The sequence below is a fragment of the Rhinolophus ferrumequinum genome, chromosome 2 (assembly GCF_004115265.2).
Source record: "Rhinolophus ferrumequinum isolate MPI-CBG mRhiFer1 chromosome 2, mRhiFer1_v1.p, whole genome shotgun sequence".
Classification (NCBI taxonomy): domain Eukaryota; kingdom Metazoa; phylum Chordata; class Mammalia; order Chiroptera; family Rhinolophidae; genus Rhinolophus; species Rhinolophus ferrumequinum.
The window spans coordinates 46,865,613-46,879,385 of NC_046285.1; the positions used below are offsets into that span (position 1 = coordinate 46,865,613).

General features: G+C 42.9%; 1 protein-coding gene across 3 annotated transcripts in view; it reads right to left on the bottom strand.

Annotated features, from left to right (window-relative positions):
* Positions 1–80: 80 nt before the first annotated feature.
* ILDR1 (immunoglobulin like domain containing receptor 1) overlaps positions 81–13,773 on the bottom strand; it is a 34,762-nt gene continuing 21,069 nt past the window's right edge. The window contains exons 6-8 of one of the 3 annotated variants that reach the window (XM_033092172.1): positions 9,802–9,933; positions 8,803–9,582; positions 81–4,835 (exon numbers count right to left, since the gene is read on the bottom strand). In XM_033092172.1, the coding sequence (XP_032948063.1) occupies positions 4,816–4,835; positions 8,803–9,582; positions 9,802–9,933 (932 nt within the window). In that variant the 3' untranslated portion in view covers positions 81–4,815. Of the gene's footprint in view, positions 4,836–7,065; positions 9,583–9,801; positions 9,934–13,773 lie in introns of those variants that run through there. The other 2 variants (XM_033092162.1, XM_033092157.1) reach the window with 2 other exon arrangements.

Sequence of the window (13,773 nt, forward strand, 5' to 3'; positions counted from 1 at the left end):
CCAAGGGCTAAATGCAGAACAATACACAAACAGCCGGGCCACTCACTCGAGGTGAAGTATGTATTGCCTCACCTGGTTTATTTAAGTAAACTAAATATATTTTTGGAATTTGCTGCGGGCCAATTAACAATGGATCACGGGCCGCAGTTGGCCCGCGAGCCGCAGTTTGGACACCCCTGATTTAGATTGTCTGTTTCAACTTGGTTAAATTTTGGCAGTTTGTGGTTCTTAAGAAATTGTTCCCCTTCTTCTAAGTGTCATATTTATGAACATAAAGTTTTATGAAGTACTCTCTCCCTTATTTTGTTTTAATGGCTGCAGTATCTGGAATCATATCTCCTGTTTCATTCCTGATATTGATGATTTGTGTTCTATTTTTGTCAGTCTTGCTAGGTTTATCAATTTTATTGATATTTTTAAAGAACCAGTTTCTTGTTTCCTTGGTATTTTGTAGTTTTTCTATTTCCAATTTTGTTTTCTGCTCTTATTATGTTAATCCTGCTTGCTTTGGATTATTTTACTCCTTTTTCTAGTTTCTCAAGAATTGAAATTATTGATAAGACACCTCTCCTCATTATTAAAGCATTTAGTGCTATAAATTTTCCTCAGTACTGCTTTTGCTGCATCCTACAAACTGGTATGTTGTGTTTTCATTTGTATTTAGATCTATGCACTTTTCTATTTCCTTTGTGACTTCTTCTTTGACCCATAATTATTTATAAGCATGTTGCTTAGTTTCCAAGCGTTTTGAGAGTTTCCTGTTGTCTTTGTTACAGATTTCCAGTTTGATTCCATTATAGTCAGAGCTCACATTATGTATGATTTCAATTCTCTTACATTTGTCATGTTTGTCTTTTTTATTTTTTCTGTGTGGTAAATGTTCCACAGGCAATTGAGAAAAGTATTTTTTGCTATTGTTGGATAACCTGTTTCATATATGTTAATTAGATCCTGTTGATTGTGTTATTCAGATTGTCTATATCCTTGTGATTTTTTGCCTAATAGTTCCATCAGTTGCTGGATAGGAAAGATATTGAAATTCCCAACTATAATCATAGATTCCTCTTTCTCATTTTAGCTTTATCGGTTTTTGCTTCATGTGTTTGAGGCTCTGTGGTTTAATTTGTACAATTAGTATATTGTGTCTTCCTGGCAAATTGATCATTTTTGATTCATTATATAGTATCCCTTTTGGACTCTGGTAATTTTCTTTGAAGTCCACTTTATAAAATATTAATGTTGCCATTACTGCTTTTTATTAAATTATTAATGTGTACATGGTATATCTTTCCCCACCCTTTTACTTTTAACCTACCTTTGTTTGAATTTGAAGTTTCTTATATGCAGCATGTAGTTCGGTTTGGAGCTTTTTCTATTTTAGTCCACTCTGCCAATCTTTATCTTTTGATTGGTGTATTTAGACCATTTACATTTAATTATTGATATGTTTGCACTTTAGGATGCTATTTTATTATGTTTTCTATTTGTTTCTTCTGGTTCTCATTGCTCTGTTTTCTCTTTCTTGCCGTGCTGCAGGTTACTTGAAGGTTTTTAGGATTCCATCTTGATTTATTTATAGCACTTTTGAATTTGTCTTTGTAGTTTTCATAGTAATTGCTCTGGGTGCTACTTACAACTATGTACTGGTATCTACATTTACCACTTCAAATGAAGTATAGAAACCTCACTTCCAATTAGGTCCCTTTATATTCCCTACCTTTAAATATCACTGTTTAGAATATTCGATGTTATTATAATTTTTATTTCAATAATCAACTATGATTTATATAACTTGTAAGGAAAATAATTGTTAATTGTTTGGACTCATAGTTCTGCTCTGTTGTTCCTTCTTCTTCCTGATGCTCCAAGTTTCCTTCTTTTACCATTTCCTTTCTGTTTAAAGAACTTCCTTTAGCCAGTCTTTCAAAGGTAGTTCCTAGTCACAAAATCTTTTAGTTTGCATTCGTGAATGTTTTTATTTTCCTTTCATTCCTGAAAGTTAGTTTTGTCAGATATAGAATTATGGGTCAACAATTCTTTTCACTTAGCACTTAAAAACATTTTGCCATTTCCTTCTTCATGGTCTCACATGAGAAATCCATTCAAATTGGTGTTTCCCTACAGAGAATGCATTTTTTTCTCTCTGGCTGCTTTCAGGATTTTTTCTTTGTCTTTACTTTTCAAAAGTTTAATTACAATGTGTCTTGGCATGGATTCAGGTTTACCCTGTTTAGGACTCGTTTCATCTTTGGGGACCTCTAGGTTAATGCCATTCGTCAAACTTGGGAAGTTTTCAGCCATTATTTCTTCAAATGCTCATTCTTCCCCAATCTTTCTCTTCTACTTTCTGGGACTCCAATGATATGAATATTGATATTTTATTACTGTACTCGAGCCTCTGTTCATTTTTTTCCAGTCTATTTTCTCTCTGTTGTTTAGATTGGGTAAAGTCTATTGTAATTGTACCGTCCTCAAGTTCACTAATTCTATCCTCCATTATCTCCACATTAGCCCATACAGTGAGTTTTTAATTTCTATTGTATTTTTTTGTTCTACAATTTCTATTTGTTTCTTTTTTTTTTATATATAGCTTTGGTTTCTTTTCTGAGATTTTCTATTTTTTTCATTTAAGAGAATTTCTAATTGATTATTGTAGCATTTTTACAATGTCTACCTTAAAATTCTTATAACTCCAACATTTGATTTATCTCAGTTGGCAACAGTTGATTTCATTTTTCATTCAAGTTGTGATTTTCTTCGTTTTTATCCTGGACATTTTGTCTGTCATGTTAGGACACTCTAGGTCCTACTTAAATATTTTATTTTAAAGGGAGTTACTTATGTTTAACATACGATTATTAGCCTACTTTTGTGGGCTATGATTCCAATGGAAGTTGGAATTTCAGAGCGTTTGTGGTGTTATTTTGGTCTGTTTGATATATCCAGTGCTGCTGGGGTTTGCATTGGTCTGTTGATGCTGCCTGAGTGGGTGGAATTTTCTCTGGCTGGGTTGTCAGATTTCTCTTGGTGAAGGAGGGGTATGCAGAAATCCTTCTATTGCCAGATATCTCTTGGTGAAGGAGGGGTATGCAGAAATCCTTCTATCCCCCAGCTACTCAGGTTTCTTTGAGCCAGGGAGGAGAGTCTCAGTTCCATGGGGACAAAGTGGCTTCTGGGACCAGGCTGCCAGGTACAGGGCTATTAACTGTGACAGGTCTTTTCCTGATTCCACCAGTCAGCTGTAGTGTTTCTGGGCAGGGGAAACAATGTTGACTGGGGGATGCAAGATGATCTGCCTGTGTTGCTCCTCTGGTCCTGGGTTCCCAAACCAGCTTACTTTCTTCTTAGCATCCTTTAGTTTTCCTTTTCCTGTGCCATTTCCAGGGTTCATAAAGTTGTGCTTAGCAGGAAGGAGCAGGGAAAAATGTCTATGCCATCTTGTCCAGAGCAGAAGTCCCTCACCTACTGAATTACACATATTCATTATCCATTAAAATTTCAATTTTTTTTTCTGTTTTGCTAATTTAGACTCAGTTACATTATGGGTATTAAAAAAAAACCCAAAGAAATCTTTGCCCGATACAGGCATTTAACCTATTTTTTCCCAACATTTAATTAATGAGATTGGGGGGAAAATGAGTATGTCAACAGGATCTAAATTGAGCTTGAGGCCGTACACACAAAAATACTGTTGAGAAACACACACACACCCCTCCTTTCAGGCCATCTCCTTCCAATCTTCTCAAGGAGGGTCTCTATATCAAGTACAAATGGATTCATGAAGCCATCAGGGGAGCTGGGGAAAATGAGAGTAGTACAACTTAATATAGGAAAGGCACAGCTCCCTCCTCCTGGGGCTCTGAGAGGCAAAACCTGCCTGGAAGCTTCTGCTTGAGAAGGCTGAGCAGTGCCAGGAGTAAGGCAGCTCCAGAACTACCCAGGTTGGCCTAGCTCTTCTCTGAGCTTTAGCCTGGTAGAAGGCTTAATCCAGTCAAGTGCACCAAAGTAGATATTTATTTGGGGCAGCATCCTTAGGCCAGTACATGTTATTTCTTTCTTCTTTATATACTCTGTTGTTCCCTAGAAGCATTTAAAGTGATTTTAATGGATACATACTATATAAGAAAATAGAAACTAGATATAGGAAAAAAAGAAGAAGAAGAGCAAGAGGAAAACAAGGGACAGGAGTAAGGCTGATGTAACACTGCTTCTCTGTAATTTTCTACACTTGCAATAGCCCGTGAGAGGACACATTGCTGGAGTGTCTCCTGTGCCATCGCTGACTGGACCTTCAGAAGCACTCAGCATGGGACATGGGGGCAGCAAGGTGGACTCCTAACATGGAGGGACCCTCCAGACATGCTATAGAGGGAGACAAGTTCCCATGAAAGTTGCCCTGTAGTAAGTACTCTATAGTTTTCGTGCTCTTGAAACATGTTTGACTTTTTTTTTTCTTAAAGATTCCTGAGTTCTCACTTTGAGAACGGCCGTGGTTCTGAGCAGCGTAACCTAGTTGAAGACTCAGGCTCCTAAGTTCTTGAGGGATCGCATCCCATTTGGGTCCATTACAAGTCAGAGACTAAATATGCAGAGTGTGAACCAAGGCCAAACCTAAGTCATTAATTCCTCAAACTCTTGTTTTTAAAATTCTTCTATTTGATTCTCAGAATCTAAGGGCAAAACTGTTAGATACAGACTTGCGATGTCCTTCCCAAGTCACTTGGAAATCTAGGTGATGCTGACGACATGCAGAAGTTGAGGAGCAGACACAGAAGTAGCGCTGTGCCCGGTGACTAAATGACCACACTCCTTCCACTATGGGAGCTCTCTCTCTCCTGAGGAATAGAAAAACACACAAAAAATCCAGTCAGCTGGGCTCTATTGTCTGTGCATACAATACACAAAGGTGTGCTTGATTCTGGTGCAAATCCTCGGTGAGTGGTAGCTATTGGGACAGCAGATGTGAATCTAAAAAATATTTCTTAATTCTTAATGAAGCCAGTCTCTTCCCCAGGGTTAAGTTTCTTTTCATTCCTACCTCTCTGGAGCCTCCCTCAGACACCTTTAATTTCTGAAAATTTATGAGTCTTACTCTGCCTTTTACTGATTTTATCATCTTCAAGCCTCCCTTAGACTGAAAAAAAAAAAAAGATACCCTGTTCCATTCATCACTCTAGCTCTCTACCATTCATTCATGTATGCATATTGCTCCGAGTAAGTTCTCCTTTTCCCATTTATACTCTCCTTCTCAGCCCTCATCTAAAAAGTTTAGCTTCACACTTTAGTATTTCTCTGAAGTTATTTTTTGAAGACCCTAATTATCTCTTCCTGACCAAACTTAGTGGCTTTTCTTCAAACATTATTCCACTTGATCTTTTGGCTTTCTCAACTTGCTCTATGAGGGCAAGGACTATGCTTTACATTTCTCATATTTCTCTAACTTTGTATTGTAGGGGATTATTTTAAGTTTTTACCTACAGCTGTAGTCCATGAATGTAACCTTATTTGAAATGGAAAGATAAGGTATCTGTCCCAAAACATACTGATCAAAATGCATTGTAGATAACAACATGTATATTCATGTTACTACTTTAAAAAAAAATTGTGTTTCTATTTTATCAGGAAAGTGAGTTTTAGTGCACATGGTTTCTAATTAAAATGCTGTGAGATGAATGCTTTCTGACACAAAGAAAAGCAACAAAATGAAGCAAAAGGGACTTGTCCAGAGCTTGCTGAAGTAAAACCTAGACATTATCAAGGAATAGATATTTTACTGAAAGTAGAAGATGAAGTATCCTGACCTAAAAAAATTTTTTATTAAGTCAAAGAGTTAAGAAAAAAAAAATCTTGGATTCTCTACAGAAAGTTTAAGTTTAACTTGGAGAGGAAAGAGTGCAGTAGTTTTCTATTACTAGAACAGGTGTGTACAGGCCAAGTTCAGAACAAACCAGAAATTCCGTGAGGAGCCCTTTCTGATAGGGCACGATTAGAAAGGAAGATAATTGATTTGAAGGAGGCCAGGAACACATGGGCCACTCAGTCTAAAACCACTGAGGTTTAAAGCTTGATGTTACTGCTTCTTATATTTCTGAGGTTGCAACCTTTAATGGAATGCAATGACCAGCAGACCTGAAATGAGAAGATCTCAGCTGGAGTCCTGGTTCTGAAGTCAAATGGGAGATTCCTCAACATAACTCCCATTTTCTCAGGGCCACTGTTGAGAGAGTGGTTCTTACCTATTTTGCATTTCCACGAGATCATTTACATGGAAGCCCTTGTCTGTTGGTATCTACTGAAACATTCTTTTTGAGAGAGGAGGTTCTGTGTGAGCCAAATGCTTTTTTTTGATTAAGTCATATTGCTCTGAATATTTAATAAAGTATTTTTAATAAGTGTTTTGTAAAAAACTATGGTAAAGCTATAACTGCTAAAAACCTGATTTAAGAAAATAGTAACACATTTTGCCAACTCAAGGAGTACATGGAAACTTCAAGTTATATACGATCAAAGATCACCATCTAGTGGCCCAATTATATTACAACGTCTGAAGTTACCTACAAGCTCCAAAGACTTCAGAAGACAGGAAGGTGTATGGGGAAACATCCAGCCCCCACCAAGGAGAGAAGCAAAGAGTGAGGCGGGCCCTGGAGACTGGGGCCCCACTAACGGCATTCAAAATTCAAGTTACACACGAAACACTGTGCCCTTCAAACCAACCAATCTTCCAAATCAAGTTTTGGTCCTGGGCCTCTGGTCACTCACAATATGAGTGGAGAGTTGAATGTGATAAAGTAACGTGATAGCTCTTTGGGAGATAAGCTCAAAGAGATCCAAAACAATGAAGGCTTTTAAAATGATCTTGAGTGAAATCTTTGCTCACGCGAGCAACTTTACAATCAAAACTATGGTTTGCTTGTGATAGAATTATTGGTATATATACCTTGATGGTACAGGAAGCTGATCCTTTCAGAAAATGAATAAAGTCACAGAAAACATGGCGCCACATGATTCTCTTCTCTCTTTCTAAAAGGCAATCACTCATACTGAAAAGGGTACAGGTTTGAAAGTCACGAGGTTGTGTTCAAATTCTGCCTTCACTCTGTTTGGGCCTGTCGCTTAATCTCCCTGAGCCTCACAGAGCTCTTACAAGGATTAAGTGAAATAAGACTCAGAAAGGGCTTATCCCAGTGCCTTGGTGTTCCTCTTACCCCTCTCTCACAAGAAACTACATAATTTAACTAAAGGAAAACAAAGAAGAAACTTAGAAGAAAATACAGTTTGGATTTGGGGGCCAAAAACTGGCTTTTAGATTATATTTTTCTGTTAAAATGAAAATAAGAGACAGTTTATTCACTACATAATTCAAGTAACAGCAGTTGGCCCACCTCTAATTGATTCTGGTGTGTGTTTTTTCTTCAGGATATAATTTGCTTAGCAGTAACAGGGAAGAAAGAGTTATATCCCCTGTAAAACGAACAGTACAAACCTCACAGAGTGTTGTAAGGATTAAGTGAGGTGTAGCATAAATATCCAGAGCTCAATACCACTTAGTTAGGACACTACTAATTTTCATTACTACTCGTCTTCGCCTCTCTCCTGGGACATCTGTGAGAATACGATGTAATTGCCATTGATTATTTCAGAAAGGCCTGCAGGCCTTTGCCACCTTCTTCACTACGCCCTCTCACAAAGATTCTTCCCTAGAAGACCAGCGCTGAGGCCCCCATGAGGTGCTCGTGCCTTTGCACACACCATGCATGTGACTGCTTTTTAAACACATTACAGCAGAACCGGCATTTCCAAATGGGAGTTGTATCTTTCGAAGTGTGTGAGAGACTAAAAAGTCTTGTTTCTATAATATCCCTCTACTCTGGGAACGTCTCTCAGAGCTGACCACATATCCATTTATCTCAACAGAATCGAAATAGAAAAGGACATAGGTCAAAGAGAGAAATAGATTTTTGTGGATAGCTTTTAAGTTGGCTCTGGAAGAAGTTCATAAATATTTCTTGAGCAACGATGTCATAACTTTGCAAAGGGACATTAAAAGAATGCCATCATTTGGATATGTTAATTATAAAATGTTTTTTTTTAAGTCACATCATTTTTTAAAATGGCCTATATTCAGAGGCCCAAAAGGCCTCCATCCTCTTTGCATCCTTTTAGGCTGGTAAGCTGACCTGCACCCATTGGCACCTTGCCTGTTCACAGAATCCTAAAGTTTTGACTCATGGTGGTCTTTTTCTTTTTATCAGTTCCATGATCCTTCCCAGGGGCTGTCTCAGAGGACCTCATCCTTGAAAGTAACAGGGCCTTGCACACTGACTCGCAGCACCCAGAAGTGGCACATACATCTGGCCATGTCTTCTAATTTGGGGTATGGAAATACGGTTGCTAAGTAAAGCAAGGCAGCTATAAGAGGAAGTAAAGCCCTAGCCGTCAAGACCCGCGTTCCAGCCCTAGCTCCACTACTCACATGTGGTGCTTAATTATCCTGAGCCTCATTTCTTCATCTGTAAAATGGGGGACCCGAGGACGAGAAGGCCCTCTGTAAGCATCCAGCACCTCCCTGCCCTCTGCATTCACTAGGTCCCTTCTAGCTCTACGAGAGGTGTCTCACCAAGCCCACAGGGCAAGCTATGCAAAACAAGAGGTACCCTCAGCGGTGGCAGGTGAGGTGACCTCTGTCAGCTGTGGCCAAGCCTGGCTGAAGGGTCCTTTCTGCCCATGCCCTACCCTCAGCAGGATGCCCCAGGCTCACCGAGCGCCTCTCCACACTCCCTTTTTTCCTGCCATTCTTGCCTGGGATGACATCCAGTGAGCGGTAGCTGGGTGGCTTCTCCTCAGGCCAGTTTGGGGAGTGGGAGCGGCGGCGGCGGTGGGTCCCCCTGCTCCGGGGTTGCCTCTCCTTCTCCTCCTCCGAGCTCCAAGAACTGAGACCTGAGGGGAGGGGCGGGGAGTAGCTTCGGTGCCGGCGCCTCTGGTGCCTCTGCGGACTCTCCCGGGGACTGGGCCTGTGGGGTCTGTCTGGGTAGTGGCTCCGGGAAGGGGGGCGGTTGGGCCGCCAGCGCTCCTCGCTGGATGAAAGGCCATCGCTGAGGCTGTCCCTGTCTGACCAGGGCATGGGTGACCTGTTCAGCCTGGAGTTGTGGTGCCTTCCATTCCGCAGCTGGTCCAGCTCCCTTTGCTCCAATGCCCAGCGCTTAAGCTCCCGGTCCTGGAGCTCCTGGTGGAAATCAGAATGGTGGTGCTGCCTTCTTTCCTCCCTCAGATCCCAGAGTCCAAGGGGATTTGGGGTGAGCCACTGCTGGCGGGAGGAGTTGCTGGCCCTCCTCGAAGATGGCAGGTCTCTGATCAGCGGGGGCAGGTGGATAATTCTGCGTTCCACCACCTCAGAGCCAAGAGACGACAGCATGCTGCAGGGTTGGCCAGACATGGCTTTGAGGTCAGGAGGCAGAGGCTGGGCCGGGTTGAAGTTCCGTAGCTCTTTCTCCAAATACTCTAGGACCCCGTTGCTGATGGGAGGGTGAGCAGTGGTCTGGGTCATTGGCATCTGTGGGAGGCTGGATCGCAGGGACAAATCTGAATGGACACAAGGGTAAGAACATGCAGAACTGCTGGCCCCAAACATGCTCCTCAGAATCGAGGCACCAAAATGCCACATTATTTAGCTTGCATCCATCCCCTCCTACCGTCAATCATAAAGATACCCACTGCACTGGTCCTGAAGGCCCCAAGGCAGCCCATGCTCCTACCCTGGCCCTCTGCCCTCTCCCACCCTAAATCTCTGGCAAGGTTTACCTTGCTGCAGCAGTTGGTTCATTGGATAAGATGAAAACTGGGAGCTCCTGTCCGCCCCCCAGTACAGGGGTTTTTCCATCGTCTGAGGGCCTAGGGCCCGAGCCTGCTTCATGTAGCGGTGGCGGGCCAGGGCTGCAGGGGGGAAAAGGAGAAATGCAGACCCTCAGCCAGGGCAAGGCCCACAACTCCCACTTCACTTGTCCTCACCCAGGGGCCTGGCCAAGAGGCCAGTTCCTCTCCTCAAAGTTCATTATGACCTTTCTTGCCTTGCATGGGAGTAAGAATTAAGGGAGCAGTGAATCAATTGTTCCTCTGGGAAAGGACTAGAAATAAATTCCGTAGGCAAGACTGCAACTCCTGCACCCCAGGAAAGGATACTCTTAAAACGTGACTTCCTAATCTCAAAAACATTTCATCATCCTGCCCATTCCCAAGGTCACCTAAAACCAATCAGTAGATACGTGGGTAATTAGCCACCAATGAAATCTCAGGCCACAAACCAACATGGCCTTTAGCCACAGACCAAATATAGAAGGAACAGATGCAAAGAGCATAGAGGAGGCTGTGAGTCAGGGGCTGCCAGGGAAGCTCAGGGCTACCTGCTCAGAATGGAAAAAGAAAAAGAGAAGGACGTAGACGTTGAGGTCAATGGGCAGAATTACTGGCAATGAACGTTTCTAGCTGGTACACCAGCCAGCCCGAAGTGGGAGAACACCAGTGGGAGGAAAACAAGAGAATACAAAAAGCTGAAGTGGATCCAATGGATCCGCTGCACTCTTCCCTTCACCACATTAAATGTTGGGGTTTCCCCTAAGAAGGGGGAATCTCTCAGGAGTAGGGTGGAGGCAGAGAAGGGAGATGGGAAATACCATTTCCTTTCAGGGCAAAGAAAATAATATTGAAAAGGCAGCACGAGGGATCCAAGGACATGTCACTCCAGTCCCCTCGGTGCGACAGGTCTGAAGCTCATAACCCAGAGTAAATGTAAGTTAAAGGCAAAAGCATTTAGTTGTTTTTGTTCATAAATTTCTATTTTGAGGTCATTGTGATTGAGTACCCCGGGTCTCCCAAAGTCCTTGTCTACTCGTGCATGGAAGAAATGTACCTGTGTGTTTGAGTGCAGGAAGTGCCGGCCGCAGGCCCCTAGCCTGGCACTCTCACCTCCTCCTGGGTTCCCCAAGCCCTGTGGCCACCCCTAATGCAGCAGGCTCCGCCTGAGGATACCTCCTGCCATAGAAGGCAGGCATTCTGGCCCTAGCTGTATAAGGTGGAGATTTGGTGAGGCTAGCAGTGAAGGGCCCATCTGGAGAGCTACCCAATGGCTGCAGTGTGAAACAAACTTCCAGCACAACAGGAAGTGGTTGCAGCAGAGGCCCCCTAGAAATGTCGGGAGATCCAGCCTTAATAGTGAGTCACAGCCCAGCCTGGAGGAAATCAGATGCAAACTTACTGCAGCTCCCCCAGCTGCCACACCTTCATGCCAAAAACAGTAATCCAGACCCTCCAAAAATAAGTCCACGTGCTCAGCACTTTCCTCTTCCTCTTGTTAACAGATGCCTTCCCCAGCTCCCTATACATGCCACTATTAGCAAACATACTGCCCTCCTTAATATGTGCCAGTCACTTTACACAAGCTTGCTAGTCCTCAGAGAAATCTCTCAATGTGGGAATGAGATGCGGAAGTTGGCCTCTGAGAGGTGGCCTTCCCAGACCAAGGTTCCACAGCAGGTGACTGGCAGAGGCAGGGTGTCACCCTGTGTCTGTCTGACACCCAAGCCTGTGCTCTTTCTATTCAACCACCAAGTCCTCAGATGCCTTTATTTCTGTGAAGCAAAAAAAAAAAAAAAAAAAAAAAAAAAAGTCCTTCCCTAGAGGTACCTCCTCATTTTATTTCTCTTCAACTCAGCTCGACAACTTTCAAAACCCACTCCCACTCCGGACTAGTCTCTGCTTCCAAGGCCCAGGATTCCTTGGCCCATTTGATTCCACTGGGAACAACTCTACCCATCCCCCACCCATCTAACTGAATCCTGGCTTCTTCCAGATGGTACCATTCCTTCGTTTGGCCACTTCCTTCTCCTACTCCCTCAATTTAATAGGAGGGAAAGGGTGAGTTGGGCTTACTCTTTGCTCCCCATATGACTTTGTAAATTAATGGGAACCCCTGCACAGATAACTCCCAACAGACCCTTTCAGATCCTCCATGAGTTTCCTGTCAATTTTTCACATACTGCAGAGATTCAGCCACCTGCTCCCTTCTTAGCTGCCACAACCTTTTCCCCAGGGTCTCTCCCCTCCTGGAACTGATGAGATGTGAGTGGAAAACACAGCCTCTGAGCTTCTCCCTTGCCTTCCTCTTCCTGGAAATATCCCCACGGGGACGTCTAGACTATCAGGGTTTTCTGCTGCTCACCCAATGGGGAATCAGACAGATAATAAAACAAGAAACTCAGGGAAAGTAACAAAGCTTCAAAAGACTCCTAATAAGTTATTTCTGAATCTCAAATGAGTAAAGCCTGCCTTGGTCACTTTTAATGAGCTGGTTAAAAATACAAACTGCTGGACCCCACTCCCCAGAGACTTTCCTTCAGTCTAATACAAGTCAAGAAAATCCTTGTTTTCAACAAGATCCCTGATTCTTCTGGGGAGTCAAACTGGAGCTGACTATTAAGGATTCTCAACAACCTTTGGGGAAATATGGTCCTCAGGGATAGGTTTCCATAAAAAGGGGCTTTGAGCGTCCCTTAAAAAGATGGACTTCAACTTGAATACCAGCATGTACTTGCTGTGTGATTTTGAGTGAGTTTCCAGACGGTCTGGGCCGAATCTCCTCATGTGTGAGCTGGGGATAATAATAACTATTTTGCAAGGTTGTTGGGATTAAATGAAGTAATACACATGAAATACCTAATATATGACAGTCGGTAGATAGTGGTTCATTGTTATAACAAATTGTTATAAGTCGCTTCTTTTGCTTTGAGCCCATAGGAGACAAAAGCGCACATTTGGAGACTAAACCACCGAAAGTATATTTACCTTCATTTCTAAAGAAAACCTGGGGCATATTTTTTTAAGATGCCCCCTTCGTGACACAAATGACACTCAATACCTCTCTTCCTCCAGAGACCTGTGCCTCTTGTCCCCTGCAGCCAGCATCATCTCTGAGCAAGACGCATGGTGCCCCTGGAGATTTCCATTTGCACTTGCTTGTAACTGCTCACCACTCCTTAACACCCGCCTCCACTCTTAAAGAACTCATTCTTTGCCTCTTTTGACCCATTGGTCATGGAGTGATTTCACTTTTTCCCATACTACCAGTCCCCTATGACTTAACTGGCCAGTCATTTCAGCAACATTCTCAGGAGCTTTCTAGAATCCCACACCCTTTGACCTCTTACCATGTCAGCTTCAGGGAACCACCAGCCGATGCTTCCTGGCCCCACGTTGCCAGAGCTGACTATACTGTCGGGTAACTGACCTCAGATCCCTCCTCCCAACCTGACTTTCCCTGACTGAGCTAACAACCCTGCTTCCCTCCTCTAGAGCAGCAGTTTAAACATTCCCCACTTCTCATGTCTTCCCCTCATGAACTTTCAGCCGATGATGTCATCTTTGTTGAGGAAGAACCAGCCCTGGGCATGGAATCAAGAGACCTAGGTCTAGGCCAGGCCCTGCCACTAACAAGCGATGTGTACTTTTGGAGAGTCTCACTAGGCCTCGCATTCCTCATGGGGGAGGACGGGGGGTGGCCTCCATCAGAGATTCTCAATGTAGCCTGCGGCTTACTGCAGGGTATGCCTCGAGGTTCTGCGGGGAGGAGGGCCAGTAACCGATCTAGGGATGAAAGCTGTTTCTCCAGTTCTCAGAATAAATAAGGTTTAGTTTCAACCACTTTCATCTTTAAGCTCTACAGTGGGTAATTTACTAGGTACTAAGTGAATTATCAAGAACTACTAAAATTTGGTGTCATTG